Source organism: Enoplosus armatus, chromosome 16 (assembly GCF_043641665.1).
Source record: "Enoplosus armatus isolate fEnoArm2 chromosome 16, fEnoArm2.hap1, whole genome shotgun sequence".
Taxonomy (NCBI): Eukaryota; Metazoa; Chordata; class Actinopteri; order Centrarchiformes; family Enoplosidae; genus Enoplosus; species Enoplosus armatus.
In genome coordinates this window covers 17,261,960-17,278,912 of record NC_092195.1, presented here as the reverse complement: position 1 = coordinate 17,278,912, position 16,953 = coordinate 17,261,960, and the positions used below count along the sequence as shown (strand labels likewise).

The 16,953-nt window shown below is 42.0% G+C and overlaps 1 protein-coding gene across 2 annotated transcripts in view; it reads left to right on the top strand.

Annotated features, from left to right (window-relative positions):
* myo1g (myosin IG) overlaps positions 1 to 16,953 on the top strand; it is a 38,122-nt gene continuing 21,169 nt past the window's right edge. For both annotated transcript variants that reach the window (XM_070921325.1, XM_070921324.1), the window contains exons 1-16: positions 1 to 95; positions 2,737 to 2,945; positions 4,742 to 4,835; positions 5,096 to 5,261; positions 6,358 to 6,411; positions 6,577 to 6,672; positions 6,847 to 6,963; positions 7,118 to 7,324; positions 7,551 to 7,696; positions 7,796 to 7,910; positions 8,323 to 8,493; positions 9,104 to 9,174; positions 13,190 to 13,264; positions 13,453 to 13,585; positions 15,344 to 15,510; positions 16,280 to 16,487. In XM_070921325.1, coding sequence (XP_070777426.1) covers positions 1 to 95; positions 2,737 to 2,945; positions 4,742 to 4,835; positions 5,096 to 5,261; positions 6,358 to 6,411; positions 6,577 to 6,672; positions 6,847 to 6,963; positions 7,118 to 7,324; positions 7,551 to 7,696; positions 7,796 to 7,910; positions 8,323 to 8,493; positions 9,104 to 9,174; positions 13,190 to 13,264; positions 13,453 to 13,585; positions 15,344 to 15,510; positions 16,280 to 16,487 — 2,124 coding nt within the window. The remainder of the gene's footprint in view (positions 96 to 2,736; positions 2,946 to 4,741; positions 4,836 to 5,095; positions 5,262 to 6,357; positions 6,412 to 6,576; positions 6,673 to 6,846; positions 6,964 to 7,117; positions 7,325 to 7,550; positions 7,697 to 7,795; positions 7,911 to 8,322; positions 8,494 to 9,103; positions 9,175 to 13,189; positions 13,265 to 13,452; positions 13,586 to 15,343; positions 15,511 to 16,279; positions 16,488 to 16,953) is intronic.

The following is a 16,953-nucleotide window of genomic DNA, read 5'->3' as shown; positions in this document are numbered from 1 at the left end:
ATGGCGGAGCTGGAGGGCTTGGAGTTTGGGAAGTCAGACTTTGTGCTCCTGGATGAGGTGACGATGGAGCAGTTTATGGAGAATCTGAAGTTGAGGTAAGGCCTGAGATACTGTTAGAGAGGAGGAAGGGAGGGGAAGAGGGTGGAAGCAGCTGGGTATCAGAGATGCAAAGGGTAACGCTTCATACAGACCTGATATATGAAGGAAAACGGCATGTCTTCAATAAAATAAGTTCAAATGAGTGTAAAGAAAGTAAGATTAAGGTGTTTAATGTTATAAGTGACTGTCTCTGACCTTCACAAACTTACAAAAGTAAGTAAGTAGTAGAACCAAATCACCAAGTTGACATTATCTTGATGACTTCTCTCAAGTAAGAGGCTAATAGGGGACATAAAGATGAAACATAAAGGGGAAATTCTATTCTATTTTTCCCTTTATGCAACCATGACTCACACCTACCTTGCGTTTCCCGCTCACCCTTGGGGTTCAGATATTAACGTGTGGTTGATTTGATCATCACCACACCACACACTGGCTGTCATGTGAGCCAAATGAAGCACATGGTATATTGCTATTGAAACAGCTAATCTCACCAAGCCTGTCCAACTTAACGCATAAATGTACCTTTTTTATTTCCCTCTTGTCTTGCCTTGTGACCTTTCTACCGTTGTGGTGTGTAATGCTTCGGGGACTTAACACTTGTCCCTTGTCTCTGAGTCCAGACAGTGTTGTTTTTTTTTCTTGACCATTCTCACTTCTTCTGTGTCTTTCGCAGGGGCATCATGTCCTCAGTCCAGACTGTGAGAAATCACACCAAAATGTCAAACAATATCAAATAAGCTCTAGATTTAGAGAAAACAACTCACACTTTCTTCGTTGACGTGTGCACAGCAGATGGCTCCAAATTAACATTTTTCACATAGTTACCCTGGCTTGGCATTTGTCTGTCATCACTGGTTGGCAAATAATGTGCGTAGAGTTTCATCACACAGCTTGATCAGACTTGTCTGGTGGCATGTTTGTGCTGATATGTGCAGACTTTAATGATTTCCTGTACTTTTGTCATATCTACCTGTGAGTTCAGGTGTTTGCATTTGCAAACTTCTGTGTTTGCATTTGTATTTTTGCATTTGCACTGTTTTCCTTTACTTGTTAGTAAAGTTGGGGATCACTGCTGCCATATTTCTATCATGTTGGGATCTCTGCCAGCAGAATATCTCTAAAACTTATAAAAGGTTGGTGGACAGAGAAGCCTTGGTGGGGATCCTTTTCTTCCACCATTACATTTGTAGCCTAAACTGTAAAACTACCAGACTTCATTGGAAAACTGAATATGTTTTTGATAACAAGACATCAATTTAAGTGATAGAACTGATTCCTTTAATGTAATATTTACACTACAGGCAATACAGGATCTATGCTCTTTGAGTCGCTTCTAGCTCATATCAAATATAGTGTCAGACAGACTCAGCCTCCTGTTACTTGATTGGTCAGTATATTACCAGGAAGGAGACAGGGCTCACTTCTCTATTTTTTTGGCACCAAACCCAACTCTTACTCAGAGGAAACCTAAAATTTGCTGTGGCTGTGTTAGAGCAATATTCCTGCTTTCAGGGGTGATTTTAACCATATTGTAAAAAAACAACAACAAAAAAAAAAAACAACCTTCTCAGTGACTACAGCCATAATCATCTACAGCTGAGCCTCAATTCAGGGGCGGGAACCTCCTGCTCACACAAGCCGGCCCTTCAGTGAACCTGAACTCTAGGCTGAATCAGTTTTTGCTTCCCAAAGGACAAAGTCTAGCTTCCCACAGACCAAAACCAGCAGTGCTTTGGGGTGCTACAACTCAATTCAAATAATACAGAATTTCCACAGTTGCAAAAAGTGAATTTGATAATAATAATAATAATAACTAAAAATTGTACTTAAAAGTGAATAAATTAAATCAGTTACTTTCCTCCTGGACATTTAATAAGTAATTACTTGTAGGTTTATGCCTGGGTTTTTATTATCTCTATTGTTAATCCAGTTCTATTGACATGTTATCAGTGACTGATAACCTCCTGAATACAAACATCTGTTAAATAGTCACTTAAGAACCAAATGAATGATCCAGTGAACAACTGACCAGTACACTGGTCAAAATTCAGGAATCATGAGGTCTCTCTAAGCTGCATTAGGAGGCACCCTTGAAATCGGGCAGCCTTGTCCCGTTATGATGTACATGTTGACCCAACTGATGCTCAGTCACCAACTCACCTACAATACTGACTGTCTGTAAAGCTATACATGCAACTAAAAAAGTGAAGTAATATTTAATTTAGCTGTGACGCGTCAATTTTACCCCTCCCAGCTCAACAAACCCACAAGAGGTTACACAAGGCTGTGACGCCCTTTGAACCACAAGTTTCATTTCCTGCTTTCAGTGTACTCACACTTGTGTCACTTCCTGTCAGCTACGTAAGACACAAAGGTGGATTATCTTTTATGGAGCGTTTTACTCGAGGGATTTTTCATGGGTGGTGTGAAAATGTCATGGAAAAAGGGGCTAAACGGCTCTTTGCACCGTTAAATGTATGATTGAATCAATTAAATACTTAAATACGTACTATCCTACATATTCATAGTATGTACACTGTAGTGGGAACAACACGCAGCATAAATGGTACATGTATTTTATATGCATGTGAAGTATGCCATCAGTATGTCTGATTTTCTTTTTTGTTTGGACAGATTTGAGAAGGGACGTATCTACACCTACATTGGAGAAGTAGTCGTCTCCGTTAACCCATACAGACAGATGGACATTTACGGCAAAGACACCATTGACGCGTACCGGGGCCGGGAGCTGTATGAAAACCCTCCTCACCTGTATGCAGTGTCTGATGCTGCCTATAAGGCCATGAAGAGACGGGCCAAAGACACCTGCATCGTCATATCAGGTTTGTCTCTTTCACGCACCTTAAAGCTCACCTCATGAGCCACAGTCCTGCAAAGTGTGAACTCTCTGCAGTGTGTGGCCTCAGGCTGTTGGACAATTTTCAATACAGATGACTTCTCACACTTTAAGTTCAAACATGGTTGCAAACTTCTTGATTCTCTTGTTTGTGGAATGATTCCACTTGGCATTTTGTTTGCTTTGATTTAATGCTGATTACAGATGTGGAAACAAAACGGCCAGATGGATCAAAAATGAAGAGACAGCTTTGCTTTTCTGAGATCCTTACCTCTGTTAATCATGAGGTTTGGCCTGTGCGTGGCGCCAGATCAAAAGCTTTGTTGGTAAATTTAGAGTTTATTCCCTGTACTGTGGCTATTTACCACATCTCAACTTGCTGGTCGCTGCTCTACATTGTCAGACTTGGCTCAGCAACCATCAGCCTAGGGCTGCAAATAATGTTTATTTAATCGATTTTGTTTTTTTTAATTCGTCAATTAATCGTTTGGTCAATGAAATATCAGAACATAGTGAAAAATACCTTGGGTCCAATAAGGTGACGTCATTAATTGTCTTGTTTTGTCTGCCCAAAGGTAATATTTATATTTATAATATTTATTAGTGTACCAACATCGAAAACTAAATATCACATTTTAGAAGCCGGAAGTTTTGGCATTTTTGCTTAAAAACTCGTAAAGCACTTACTTTAACTTTGTTTTGAGAAAGTGCTGCTGTCAAAACAGTTGACAATTGATTTTCTGTAAAGTGACTAATCACTCGATCAATCGGCTAATCGTTCCTTTGTCGGAGCCTGTTAGTCTCCTAGCAACAGTGTTCTCAGACATATTGTCAGCTTTAACTAGCTGAACATGCTAACATGCTAACATTGAGCATGATAACGTGCTCAACATTGAGCTAAACCTAGCGCTAACGTTCAGATCGTGACGTTAGCTTGAGGCTAATCGGGCATCCTGTCCTTTTTCTAACTGAAGGGGACAAGTGGAGTCATCTTCTGGGAAGCCTGAATGTTTGTAACTTTACCAAATAAGCTAGCTCAGTTAGAGGTTTGCATATTTAACACCGCCATAGTGTGGCTGAAAGGTAACGTTTTTTGATATTTAACGGATTATTTTATAGCTAGCTAATCTTTGATGGAGATATTAGCGTAGCTCTCAGGTAGCTACTCTTCTACCTTATATGGATCTGTCTGAATGTTTAGCCATTTTGGACATTTGTTTATGTGCCTTTTTTGGACTTCACCTGTCAGAGTGGCACACTAACATTACAGTGACTTACAGAGAGGAAAAGGTGTTTCCTTTGCATATTTTCTTTAGTCACCTGTCACCTGTTTTTTGTAAATTAATAATTTTTAAGGGTTAATGTTGATGGTCTAAATGCTGTTTCATCCTGCCTGGAATACAATTTAGGGACAAGTACTCAATATTACATTAAAATGATCAAATTAATGTTGTTAATGTCACCAGGAAAAGATTCTTTGAACATGGCAAATCCTGAGTTGATCTGCTTGTAACTCTACTAACACTATGACTTGTTTAGTCTATGATCATATAGTATGCATGTCTGCATCCTCATTCATTATGCATTCTCAACAAAAAACGTGTTATGTTGCGGTGCTGCCAGGTTAATTGGATGCAGGCACTCACAGCACAGATGCCACCTTAACATTCGTCATACTAGAAATAAAAAGAGCAAAGCGACATTGTGTAAATATTATGATATGCAGCTATACTGATCTGTTCATCAATGCTGTGAAATCTCTGTGTATGTTTTGCATTCCAGGTGAAAGTGGGGCAGGAAAAACAGAAGCTAGTAAATACATCATGCAGTACATTGCAGCCATCACGAACCCAAGCCAGAGGGCGGAGGTTGAGAGGTGAGTGGTGCTTTAGTTAATCAAAGACATTACAGCACCTTGATTCGTGATGAGGGGATTCATTACGACAGGACTGTAAACCGAAATGTAGATCCAGATGGGTTTTATTCTCACACAAAAAAAACACAATTGGATCATGAGAATATGATGTTACCATAAATCATCTCGTTTCTATCTTTTCCTCTAACTCCACTTTCTCCTCCCTAATGGCTGTTTCTCACATGTTTCCATCAATGGTTATCGTGATGTTATAAATCAAGTGTGAAGAATGTGCTGCTCAAATCCAACTGTGTGCTGGAGGCCTTTGGGAACGCCAAGACAAATCGCAACGACAACTCCAGCCGCTTCGGCAAGTACATGGACATCAACTTCAGCTTCAATGGCGATCCCACTGGAGGACACATCAACAACTACCTGCTGGAGAAGGTGAGGAGGGGAGACCTTCACGGGTCAAAGAAACGTAACACAAAACAAGTTATATGCCGTTTTGAGACACTAGTGAGCCCACCTCTAAAGGAAAGTAGAGAAAAGTTCTGCTCATTTAGTTTTTAAATTACATCTTTTCTCCTGAACATGAATGTTTCATGAGGTGATGACAAAAAGGTGTGAGGGAACATCCATGAATAGATGTGTCTGTGAAGCCGGTGTGCTGCCGTTAATGAATGGTTCACCTGGGGGTACTTGATGCAGCTGTATTTATCCGCTCTGTTAAACAACCGTCTGGCACTCAGACCCGGTGTGAATGATGATGCCATGATTTATTTTCAGAGGGTAGAATTCTAGGCTGTAATGTGTCTGCATCAGCAGTGAAAGTGGTGCCACTGTAGTCTCACAATTGGTAATAAGTTTGGTTTGAGTGTTTGTCTTGAAGAAAAAACCCAAAACTATTTTACTTGCTGTTGCTGTCTAAAACACCAGCGCTTTATGTATTTTGGTGTCAATCCCTCAAAATCAAAGAGCAAAGACCTTCTTTTCAGATGTACGATTTCTCACCAAAGTTCAGCAACCAACCAGGGAAAAATCTTATTTTAAATTGACACATGAAAGTGACAGTTGACTCCAGTGGGGCCACATGACATGTTTCACTTTGATAGTTCAGTGTGTTCCTTTCACTTTTTCTTTTGGACTAGAAAACTGGCTCTGACCTCTTTGGAAATCTCTCATTTATCTTTTGTTGCCTCAAAAACTCACACACCGACTGCTGACCTCTCTGCTGCCAACTAGTATTATTTAGTATATAAATTCAGTTAGTAAATTATTTGCTCTACCTTCAGATGTTACCCAGTGAGGTTTGAGACAAGCTCACAAGCTCATTCTCTCGGGCAATTTTGAGAAAAACAACAAAGTAAGTAAGAACAGACAATGCAGTTTGGACAACTGGTACCACAAACAACACTTAACTTAAAAAAAAAAAAAAGAACACCTGGGACACATTGGTCATCACAGAATAAATGTATAACAGTGTAATAGAGTCTGAGGATGGATGTTTAATTTACTACCATAATGTGTTCTTCTGTTCAAGTCCAGGGTGGTCCAGCAGCAAGATGGGGAAAGGAACTTCCACTCATTTTACCAGGTAAACTCTAATCTGCTGCAAAACATTCACTGATGACGCTCCATATCACTGCCTGAATGCCTTTACTGATCTGAAAATAACAAATATTGTGGATTACCACTCCAGTGGTCCCCACGCAATGATATAATCATGTCGGATCTGAACTTGTATGTTTGATGTGAACAGTTACTGCGTGGAGGCTCAGACAAGATGCTGGAGTCATATCATCTACAGAATGATCCTGCTGTTTATACGTATACCAAAGAGGGAGCTGCAACTGCTGTGAGTTTATCACCTTTACATTTTTAGTTGAAGAGTTAAGACAGAATTAGCTATTTGAAAAACAGCTGTTGATATGAAATGAAACAAGATACACATAAATTGCTGTACTTTCTTCAGAGATCCAGATTGTCCCCTCTTGACTGATCAATTGGCAATGCTTTTTTTTTTCTTAAGACCTCCAACAATGATCGCTCAAGCCACAAAGCGGTGATGAGCGCCCTGGAAGTGATTGGCTTCTCAAAAGAGGAGATTAACTCAATTTATCAGATCCTGGCCGCCATTCTTCTGTTGGTAAGTTATTGCATGGACATGAAAGTCTTGGATTAAAGTATTTTCTTCACCACCTGTGTATATTTTAGATGTAGAGTAAGCTGTGATTCCTGAGAATCATGAAGTAGTGATGAGATCATGGGTCCATAATGAACTGTAATGGTCTGTTTTTCAGGGTAACATGCAGTTTGAGAGTGATGGTGAGAACGTTCAGATCGTGGGACTCGAAGCCGTGAACCACATCTCTGAGCTGACGGACACAGATGCGGACAGCGTCGGTAAGAGCCTGCTGTACCGCACTGTGGCCACCGGGGGCGGCGAGGTCATTGAGAAGGGACACACGGAGCAGGATGCCTGCTTTGGACGGGATGCTTTCGCCAAGGTGTTTATTTACAAATCATTCAGCCCAGTTTCTTTTGACAAAACAGCTTATCAGGATGAGATTCATGCTTTATGCAGATTAATCATTTTACAGCTTCCCTAGGATAAGAAAATTATGTTAACATCATCACTGTAACATGCTTTCCTTTTATCTAATTTTCACAGTTGTCGCATTATTTTAATCTCCGGCTCTGTGAAACACACACACACTTATTTCCCCGCTGTAGGCTCTATATGAGAGACTTTTCGGCTGGATTGTAAGCCGCATCAACAGTGTCATTGAAGTGAAAGACTACAACCCAGTGCTTCATGGGAAAAACACAGTCATCGGCGTGCTGGACATCTACGGCTTTGAGATCTTTGACAACAACAGGTTGGCGTTGTTGTGTTGTGAATTCTACTATGTAAATGGGGAGAAATTAGTCAATGTTGATGATGTTGCTCAAGCGTTTGTTCCTCTATTGTCGGACAGTTTTGAACAGTTCTGCATCAACTACTGCAATGAGAAGTTGCAACAGCTCTTCATTGAGCTGATCCTCAGACAGGAACAAGGCGAATACCAGAGAGAGGGCATCACCTGGCAACATGTGAGAAACACACACACCAACAAAAACACATTTACGCAAGAGGTGCTCGGTCCACACACACACATTTGAAGATCAGCTGATACTCAGCAGTGTGATAAGTAAGGGTGTGGTGGTTGGGGTAGTGAATAGACAGGTGTTTTTATTATCTAACCATGATAACAAGTTGCCTCACACAGTTGTGGACAAGATAATTTTCTCAATAAATATAATATATGAACAAGTTATGAAAATAGTTTGAAAAAAAAAAAATCTGAGCCACATTATGTTTCTATGAAAAGTAGCTTGCTAATGTTAAAACGTTGCCTTGGAGTTATTTGTGGGAGTTACATTTGATGATGTGACACACAAAAGCACGATTCCTAAGCATCACCGCATTGCCCTCTTACTTAACAATCACACTGTTTACACACAGATTGATTACTTCAACAACCAGATCATCGTGGACCTCGTAGACCAGCCACACAAAGGCATCATCTCCATTTTGGACGAAGCTTGCCTCACTGTTGGTAAAGTCACGGACACCGTCTGTCTGGACAGCATGGACACCAAACTCGCCCAGCACCCCCACTACACCTCCCGCAAGGTGAGGACAGATCACAACATTATTAGGCTGCTGGTCAAAGAGAAACTGAAAGTTGTGTTAAAATGTAAAAAGGGATCTCTGAAAATAGCTTGACTTAGTTATTAGGAAGTGGTTATTTGTTGTTGACATATCCTCCTCAGACTTCAGCCCAAACTTGAGTTGCTAACATTTTCTATATAGAAATGCCAAAGTGAAAGACTGAAATGGACTAAAATGTTAAGGATGAGATTTTTTCCCCCCACTACTGCTGGATGGATGTTGCCTCTTGTGTCAGTTTGGTAAAATTTTGAGCATTTCCTCTCAAAAAAATGTGTTTGATTTTTTTATCTTAAAATGAACAAGTAAGAACAGAGAGTCAGTCTGTACTGCAGTGTAACTTTAAAACTTCCTCTAACGCAGGTGCAGTTTTGCGTTGCAGTCAGTAGAGAGCAGAGTTTCTCCAATGAGTTGTTTCAGAGGTCATACGATGGTTTTCAAACAACAGGGGCTCCAAAATGCAGCCATCATTCCCTCCTCTTAAAGTTGCCATCTGTACACTGTAAATGTTTGTAACAAACATTTAATTTCTACTGTTGGCTCTGCACTCACAGTGTCTCCCCCTCATTTCCAGCTCAGCCCCACGGACAAAAGCATGGACTTTCAGAAACACTTCCGTATTCGCCACTATGCTGGAGACGTCACGTGAGTCGCTCACACATTTACACACTTTGTCGCAGTCATCTGCTTCGGCCCGGGCCAGACTGTGGCTGAAAGATTGACAGCATGTTGTGCAGAGTTCATAAGTGTAAGCCATATAATCCTATTAAGAGAGGTTGGTTTATGACATTGACAGCAGTGGGTGAATTCATAGAGGAATTCCAGTGGTGATAGTGTTGTGTTCAAAGTGACAGCTTTTACTGATCAGAAGTTATTGTAAATTGTGGATGATATTCACCACATCCTAAGAAACATAGAATGCATGACAGCTGGGTGTCATTTGTTATGATCTCACATATCAAAATATATAAAATATATAGGCTACAAATATCCAGTACAGAATTTAGTACTAAATTAAACTAAACTAAAGTGGTAGTTTACAAAGTTGCTGTTTACAGCCCACATGCTCCATACACAACATTTAAACTACAATATTGACCAAGTGTGTGTTCACATTGTTAGGTATACAAATAGAAAATGAGAGTCACTTGATGTTGCCACATATTCCAATAAGTGCAGGATGTCATCCGCATGTGTACATGTGAATTCTAAGCTGTTCAATTAATTAATGTGAGAACATGAAGAAACTCCTCACCTGCACAGCCAGGTATACAGACACGACCGTGTACAACATGTGACATTGTGGAGGCAGGGAGAGGATATGCTCTCATCTGTAAAGACATAATATTTCACAGCATCAGTGGTCACACATGTTCAAAACATGCCTTGAATCCCTTGGTTGCAGTATTTTCCAACAAGAGTCACAAATATTAAGTCATCTAGATTATTTGCATGTTTTGTTTTTAAAAAACCCAGATAGACCCTTTGGTTTAGGGAAAAAAATGTCATGTTATCACAGGAAAGATCTGAGATGTAAGTTAAATAAAAGATAAGTTGTTGATTTGTCCAACAACAGCAGTCACTTGTTAGGGCTTTAAATTTGTGGTTAAAACCATCCTTCCCTTGTCATATGTTTTTAAGACAGGTTTGTTGAGGTGACTTGCAAAAAGGTCTTGGACCAGATTCAAACAGAAGATGTTCAGACCCACAGGAACAGAATTTATAGGATTAATTATATCATAAATAACTAAACTATAAAACGGATATATGCATATTTGGGCTTTTTAGCTTTTATCCTATTCTGAAAGTACAAAATAATGTTAGTGGTCGTTTGGTTTATGATTCACAGATCAAACAGTTCGTTCAGTTTCCTTCTCCATCGCTGCTCCATGTCCTTAATGTGTTCACTGGATTTAAACGTCACAGTGGCCAGATGAGGCCCGTGGCCAGCAGTCACCCGTCATGGCTTTGGTTCCAGAAGATCCCCACCGCTCACGTGTACTGCCCTCAATCTAGCGAGGGGAAGGACATTAATATGTCAAGGGAACACGAAAGGAGGAGGAGGAGGAGGAGGAGGATGACAGGGAGGGATGGAGCCAGCTGATGAGACAATTTTGGCTGTGGGAGATGTAGCAGCAGCAGTAATCAAAGAGAAGTGGAGTAGGGTTTATTGAGGTTCTTTGACTCGGGGAAATCCAGGCTAACATGATGTCGAACACACACCGAAACACAGAGCAATTTCATCCACCTCTGAAGCTGAAGATACCTCTCACAGACAATTACTGTGTTTCTTCTCCCTAACTGCGCTCCCCTTGTCAACGCTCACTGGTGGAGGACGTATTCACATCCTTTACTGAAGTAAAAGTACCACTACCACACTGGTAAAAGTCCTGCAAGTGTTATCAGGAAAATGTACTTACAGTATGAAAGGTTACTTAATGCAGCAAATGGCCCCTGTGAGGGTAACTGGGTTACACAGGGATGTAACTTTGAGTATTTTCATTATTTTCTTTCATTGATCAATCCCTTAATTGTTTGGTTTGTATAACGTCAGAGTAGTGAGAATATGTCCATCAAAAGTACCCAAAAACCCAAAGTGACGCCTTCAAATGTCTTGTTTTGTCCAACGGACAAGTGTGTTGCTCAGTTAGTGACGGACGTTATACAGAAATACGTACATTTTGAATAAAAGCTTTCAGGGGTTGGAGTACCGTACTTAATGCACTTAATTACATTCCACCACTGCCAGCGTTAACATGACGGGCTGGATAAGAGCATGCGTGACAGACCTGCAGTGGTGATGACAGATGGCCGTCCCTGTCCCTTTCCCTGTCCCTGCGTGTCCCCGTCACCCTGCCTCAGCTCGTCTCAGGGCCACGTCGGGGTCGCTCCAGCTGAGCTGTCACCCCTCGTATATTGCTTCCTGGTGGCACTGGCCCCCCATCGTCCCCTGTCACATCTCACCCCATCTGAGTCTATCCTTACTCTGGCTAAATATACCCTCGTCCTCGCCACCCGCTGGCCCCACCCCCTCCACTCTCACCGAACCGCCACTATCACAAGCTTTGACCTACTTCGCTCCCTCCTCCCTCTCCTTCTTCTCTCTCCTCATCCTGTTTCCTCTTTTTCTCCTCCTTCTGTACTGCAACTCTCAACTGGCTCTCTTTGCCATCCGCTTTTTAATTCCCTGCAGTATTTCAGCCTGCACATGCAGCACTTTGAGCAGCCGTAAGATATATCATATTCCCTCACTGCACAACTTTATATTGCAAGGAGTCTCGCATCTTTGTCGCCCGGCTCTCTCAGCGTGTGCTCCCTTTGACCTCGTACAAAGCAGCCTTCTCCTTGCACCAGCCTTGACCTTCACACTTTAATATACTTCCCTCTAAATCATCCTCCTGTCTCTGGAGAGCCTTTATCTGTGCATGTCCTCTCCTGTCTGTCCTGTCCCAGCACTGTCCTTGTAAATGAGTGTTGTGGTTTGTTATTGTGCGTTCTGACTGCTCTCTCATCTCCTTCCACACTCTGTCTCTCTTCCGTGAGCTTCCCGGGATCTGGTCAGGTGGTTTTGGCGCCCATGAGCCAAGGGGACACATCTGTCATAGCCAGCCTCCGCTTCTTTGCCTCCAGATGTGACAGCCTAGGACACAGTCAGAGACAGGGCCACGCAGACGACATGTCACATGCTGTGTGTTTGTGGGTTTGGTTTGTGTGTGTGTGTGTGTGTTTGTTTGTTAGAGAGGGAGGGGTGCAGAAGAAATGTCTGTGTGGACGAGAGAGCGAGCTACTGCAGTGGTGGAAAGTAACTAAGTACATTTACTTTGGTACAGTTTTGAGGTACTTGTACTTTTCTTGAGTAATTCCATTTTATGTTACTTTATACTTCTACTCCACAACATTTCAAGATTTTACACAACAACAAATGATAAGCTTATAAAAATTGTAACTGTATATAAAGTAGTTTCACCTCAACCAGCTACAACAGTAAAATGCTGCTTACACATTTTTGCATCAGTATTAACAGTGTAAAAATGTCATATACATAAATCCATCCTTCGCAGTGGAACAAGTACTTTTACTTTTGATATTTTAGGTATATTTAGCTGCTAATACGTCAGTACTCAGTAGTATTTTGAAAGCATCCACACAAAGTTGTTGTTACATTGCGAGAGGTTTATTTGAGGCAACACTTACACTACAGCAGCAGGCTCCAACCCCAGGGCTGGACGGTTTATGTAACTGTGCCTTACAGTGCGCCCGTGACCTCCCACTGATGCCTCACCAAAACCAACTGAGCAGCTTTTTTTGGGGAAAAAAAAAGGCAGACAGATTAGTTTGTAGACAGTTCAGTGTTTTTTTTCTTCTCCAAAACGTGAGCCGTGGGGGGATTTTGACCATGTTCCTAATTTGTAAATCGTCTGAGCGGCATGACTGTTGTTCTAATCCTCTAGCCTGAGGACTGTGAATCATTTGGACCAGAGAGGGGAGTCCGTTAACGTGTAGTGATAGTGACCCCTTTTAGTGACAGACACTTGCTAAACTGTGTTACTTTTTGTCTGACTTCCTCGTGCTCTTCAGTGGGGCCTCCCTCCTTCTCTTGAACTACTTTTGGCCAATTACTCTTGATTACTCTCACTTTCTCCCTCTACTTCTATTACAGATATTCCGTCGAGGGCTTTTTGGACAAAAACAAGGACATGCTTTTCCAAGATTTCAAGCGTCTCATGTACAACAGGTGCCAAACACAGTCTTCACTGTCAGTCTTTTCCAACATCATGATGCTCTTGACAGTTCAGTAACTGGGTTAAGTGTATAAATTATTCCTCTTCACCCTGTTTGCACATCACTCCTCTGCTAGCCTACTTAATGATGTCCTTTCTTCGCTCTTTGCCCCCTTTTCTTGCTCCCCTCTCTCTCTTGTAGTGCCAACCCAGTCCTGAAGGAGATGTGGCCAGATGGTCAGCTGAGCATCACAGAGGTCACCAAGCGACCTCTGACCGCGGCCACCCTCTTCAAGAACTCCATTGTGGCCTTGGTGGATAAATTGGCCTGCAAGGTCAGTGGTTTCAGCTTAAGATTGACTTCCTGTTCCCTTCCCTTTAACCGCTGGGCGAAGTAAATTAAATTAAGCTTTAGCTAAAGCTAGATGGCTGTCTCACCAGTTAGCTAAAATTTGATATAGCTCTTTTGCTTTACATGTCTAGTTACCTACTCTAGTTACTGCTAACAAATTGAACACAAAAAGTAAATACTTCTATGGCATAATAATCTTAAAACATATGCCAAACATTCAGCACTCAAGTTTGACCAAACATGTTGTTGTTGTGTTTTGTGATGTAAGTTTTGTGGTATTTTGTGATCATATTTTCATGTTGGAGTTAGTATTTAGCGCCAACATAGATCTACCCCCCCCCCAGTTTATGCTGCTGTTTGGGCTGTTCTGGTCCCTGTAAAGCCTCTATGAGTCACAGGCTATTCTCAGGCTGCCGTTGTGTGATGTTGCTTTTGGGAGGACGATTCGTCACCATTCATGACAAAATATGTATCGAGAAGCAGCACGCAGCCGTCCAGCAGGAACATGAATGCAAAGCGATGTGCTCTTTTTGGTGTCAGAGAGTAGTTTTGTAGGTTGCTTGTCCTCATCCTGTCTGACTGCATGTGGAGTTGGGAGGGTGGTGAGGGGGGAGGTGGTGGTGGACCACAAAATGTGCTGCTCACCTCTCCTGGCCTCATCTCACTGACTGAAGTCTGACATTTCCTGCTGTTATTTTGGGATGGTCTGCTGTCGGGCTGTTGTAGCATCTCGTCTCGGTGTGGCTGAGGTAAAATGAAAGGAAACTCCCATGGCAACAGTGTTTTTTCCCCCTTCAGGTCACGTTGAAAGAGCGGATGTTTTCTTCAACTACCGTACAGAAGCACCTGTGCCCAGTCTGGCCACCTCGTTTGCTCCCAACCCCCATTAACTGACTCTTTTCTTAAATCTCTGCTGGACTGAGTTGAAAGTGGGGGCACACATGCACATGCATTATTGATATGATGGACGACAGTGCTGGGGAGCGCTCACTTCGTTCCGCCTTGTTCATCTTTCATGGACAGAGAGTGAGAGACAGTGAAAACACAGCAGCCTCTGTTCTATGACAGGATATCATGTCCCTCAGAGATCCCTGTCAAGGTGCAGGCGTCCAGCCATAACTTCATCATCTTCAGAGTTGTACTGTGCAGTTAAATGTGGTGTTAATAAGTAGATGTGCTGGATGCGCTGTGAGGCTCAGCTGCTCGCTGTAGCGTCTGTTGAAATATCCTGCAAGTCTGATTAAGGTCAGTGAACTCAGTTTGCCAGTTTTGCAGCTTGGCTGTGGCTCCGTTATAGTTTACAAGCTGAGTGTAGTTTATTTACTTGCACAGTGATGAACACAGCAGTGATGAGTAAAACAATGATTAAAAACATGCAAAAAATCAAAGACAAATTTTGTGCACAAGTTTGTGCAGGTGATAAAACAAGAGTGTTATGAAAAAATATTGCCTCAATCATACAAACACTGAGTCCAAGTGTTGGAAGTACACAACACTGTGTCAGCGCTATGGCATCACTTCTATTGTGTCCATACTTTTATTCCCTGCAGTATTGTTGTTTATCTTTCTGTAAATTGATGCACAAGCCGGTGCCTTAATGTGATCATGTGATGCTTCATTGATCCCTGCTGGAAAGTTCAGTAAAATATTTCACAGTGGACAAAAAAACTGCAGCCCAACAACACTGGAACAAAGTCAGCTGAGGAGTTACCTGCATCTCTTTTGTGTGTTCGTCCTTCAGGAGCCGTACTATGTGCGATGCATAAAGCCCAACGAGATGAAGTCTCCGGTGCTGTTTGACGACGCTCGCTGCCAGCACCAGGTGGCCTACCTCGGCCTGATGGAGAATGTGATGGTGCGCCGGGCAGGCTTTGCCTACAGGCAGCCCTACGATCGGTTCCTGCAGCGGTGAGAGAACATGATGCTCTATGAAGCAAGACTTCTTCAGTGTGTTGCTTTGGTAAACTCCTCTGTGAGGAAGTTGAGGAAAAGTAAAGCAGTTGCTTTATGATGCAATTTTACTAAAACTACTAAGGTAAAAGTTACTAAGGTTACTAAAGTAAGAGTTTCCAAGTTACATTTAACAGTTGAGAACAATGTTGCATGCAATCTTTTCCGTTCAGCTCTAAAAAGAAGAGAGACAGAAAGTACAAACTCGACCCTTTTCTTTGAGAGTTAAAACCAGACTACTTTTTCTATTGTCTCCTTTTGAGACTGAAGCTGTCTTCATGGCTGACTGAGGCAAAATACTGTGTCATGGTCCAAAAACACTAGATCCTACATTTCCTATAATGCAGCTTGATAGCGTCTTTTGTTAAACCCTTCTTGCCTGCCACATCTTTAACAATCATGTCCTCAATCAATCCCACTTTGTAATGTGGGCTTTGTGTCTATATTTGTTTTCTCTGTGCCAAAGCCAAGACACCTTGAATCATTGTCTTAGACTTGACAAAGCTTCTCCAGACCCACAGAAGACGTTATTCCATTTCCACACATACTCCCCATGACTAATAGATTTGCCTAAAAAGACTTCCACAGGTAAATTGAGAAGCTACTCAGTCACAGTAAGAAGAGCAATCATTCCACTTTTGTATATTCAGCCAGAGATACTGATCAGCTCCCTTGTTGTCACACTGGAAGCCCTGATTTCCTCTTTCTCCTCCTGAACGTTCTGCAGGTATAAAATGACGTGTGAGTACACCTGGCCGAACCACATGATGGCCACAGACAGAGAGGCCGTGGAGGCCATCGTCACCCAGCATGGTTTCCATGACGATGTGGCGTACGGACACACCAAGCTGTTTGTCCGAACGCCGCGGTCTCTCTTCACTCTGGAACAGGAGAGAGCCGCCCTCATCCCCATCCTGGTGCTTTTCCTGCAGAAGGTCAGCCATATTAGTATTAGTATTAGTATATTATTTGCTATCAGTGTTGTCATCATTGTCCTTTCAGTATTCATCCACAGCCTCGACATGATTTGAAATTTAAAATGTCAGATCTCTGTCTTAGAGCCGTGCTTGTGTTTTGATGAGAATGTATTGATCTGACAGTGCGATTAGTTGACACAGAGACCTAATTTAATGTCACGGGCAGCTCGGGATCATGTGATCACAGTTAATCACCCACAACGTTATCTCCTCCAGTTTCAAACGCAGGCATCAGGGTTTCAAAGTGGAGATTGCGGTTTGCCTCAGCCTCATGAATATGTGGCTCCTGGTTATGTTTGACTGAAATTCATCTGCCAGCTTGAATCCTAATTTCCTGTAACAATAATTGGGATAATTAATGAGATCCAGAGCACAGTTACATTAAAGTCAATTACCGCACTTGCTCAATGAAATACCCTTCTCC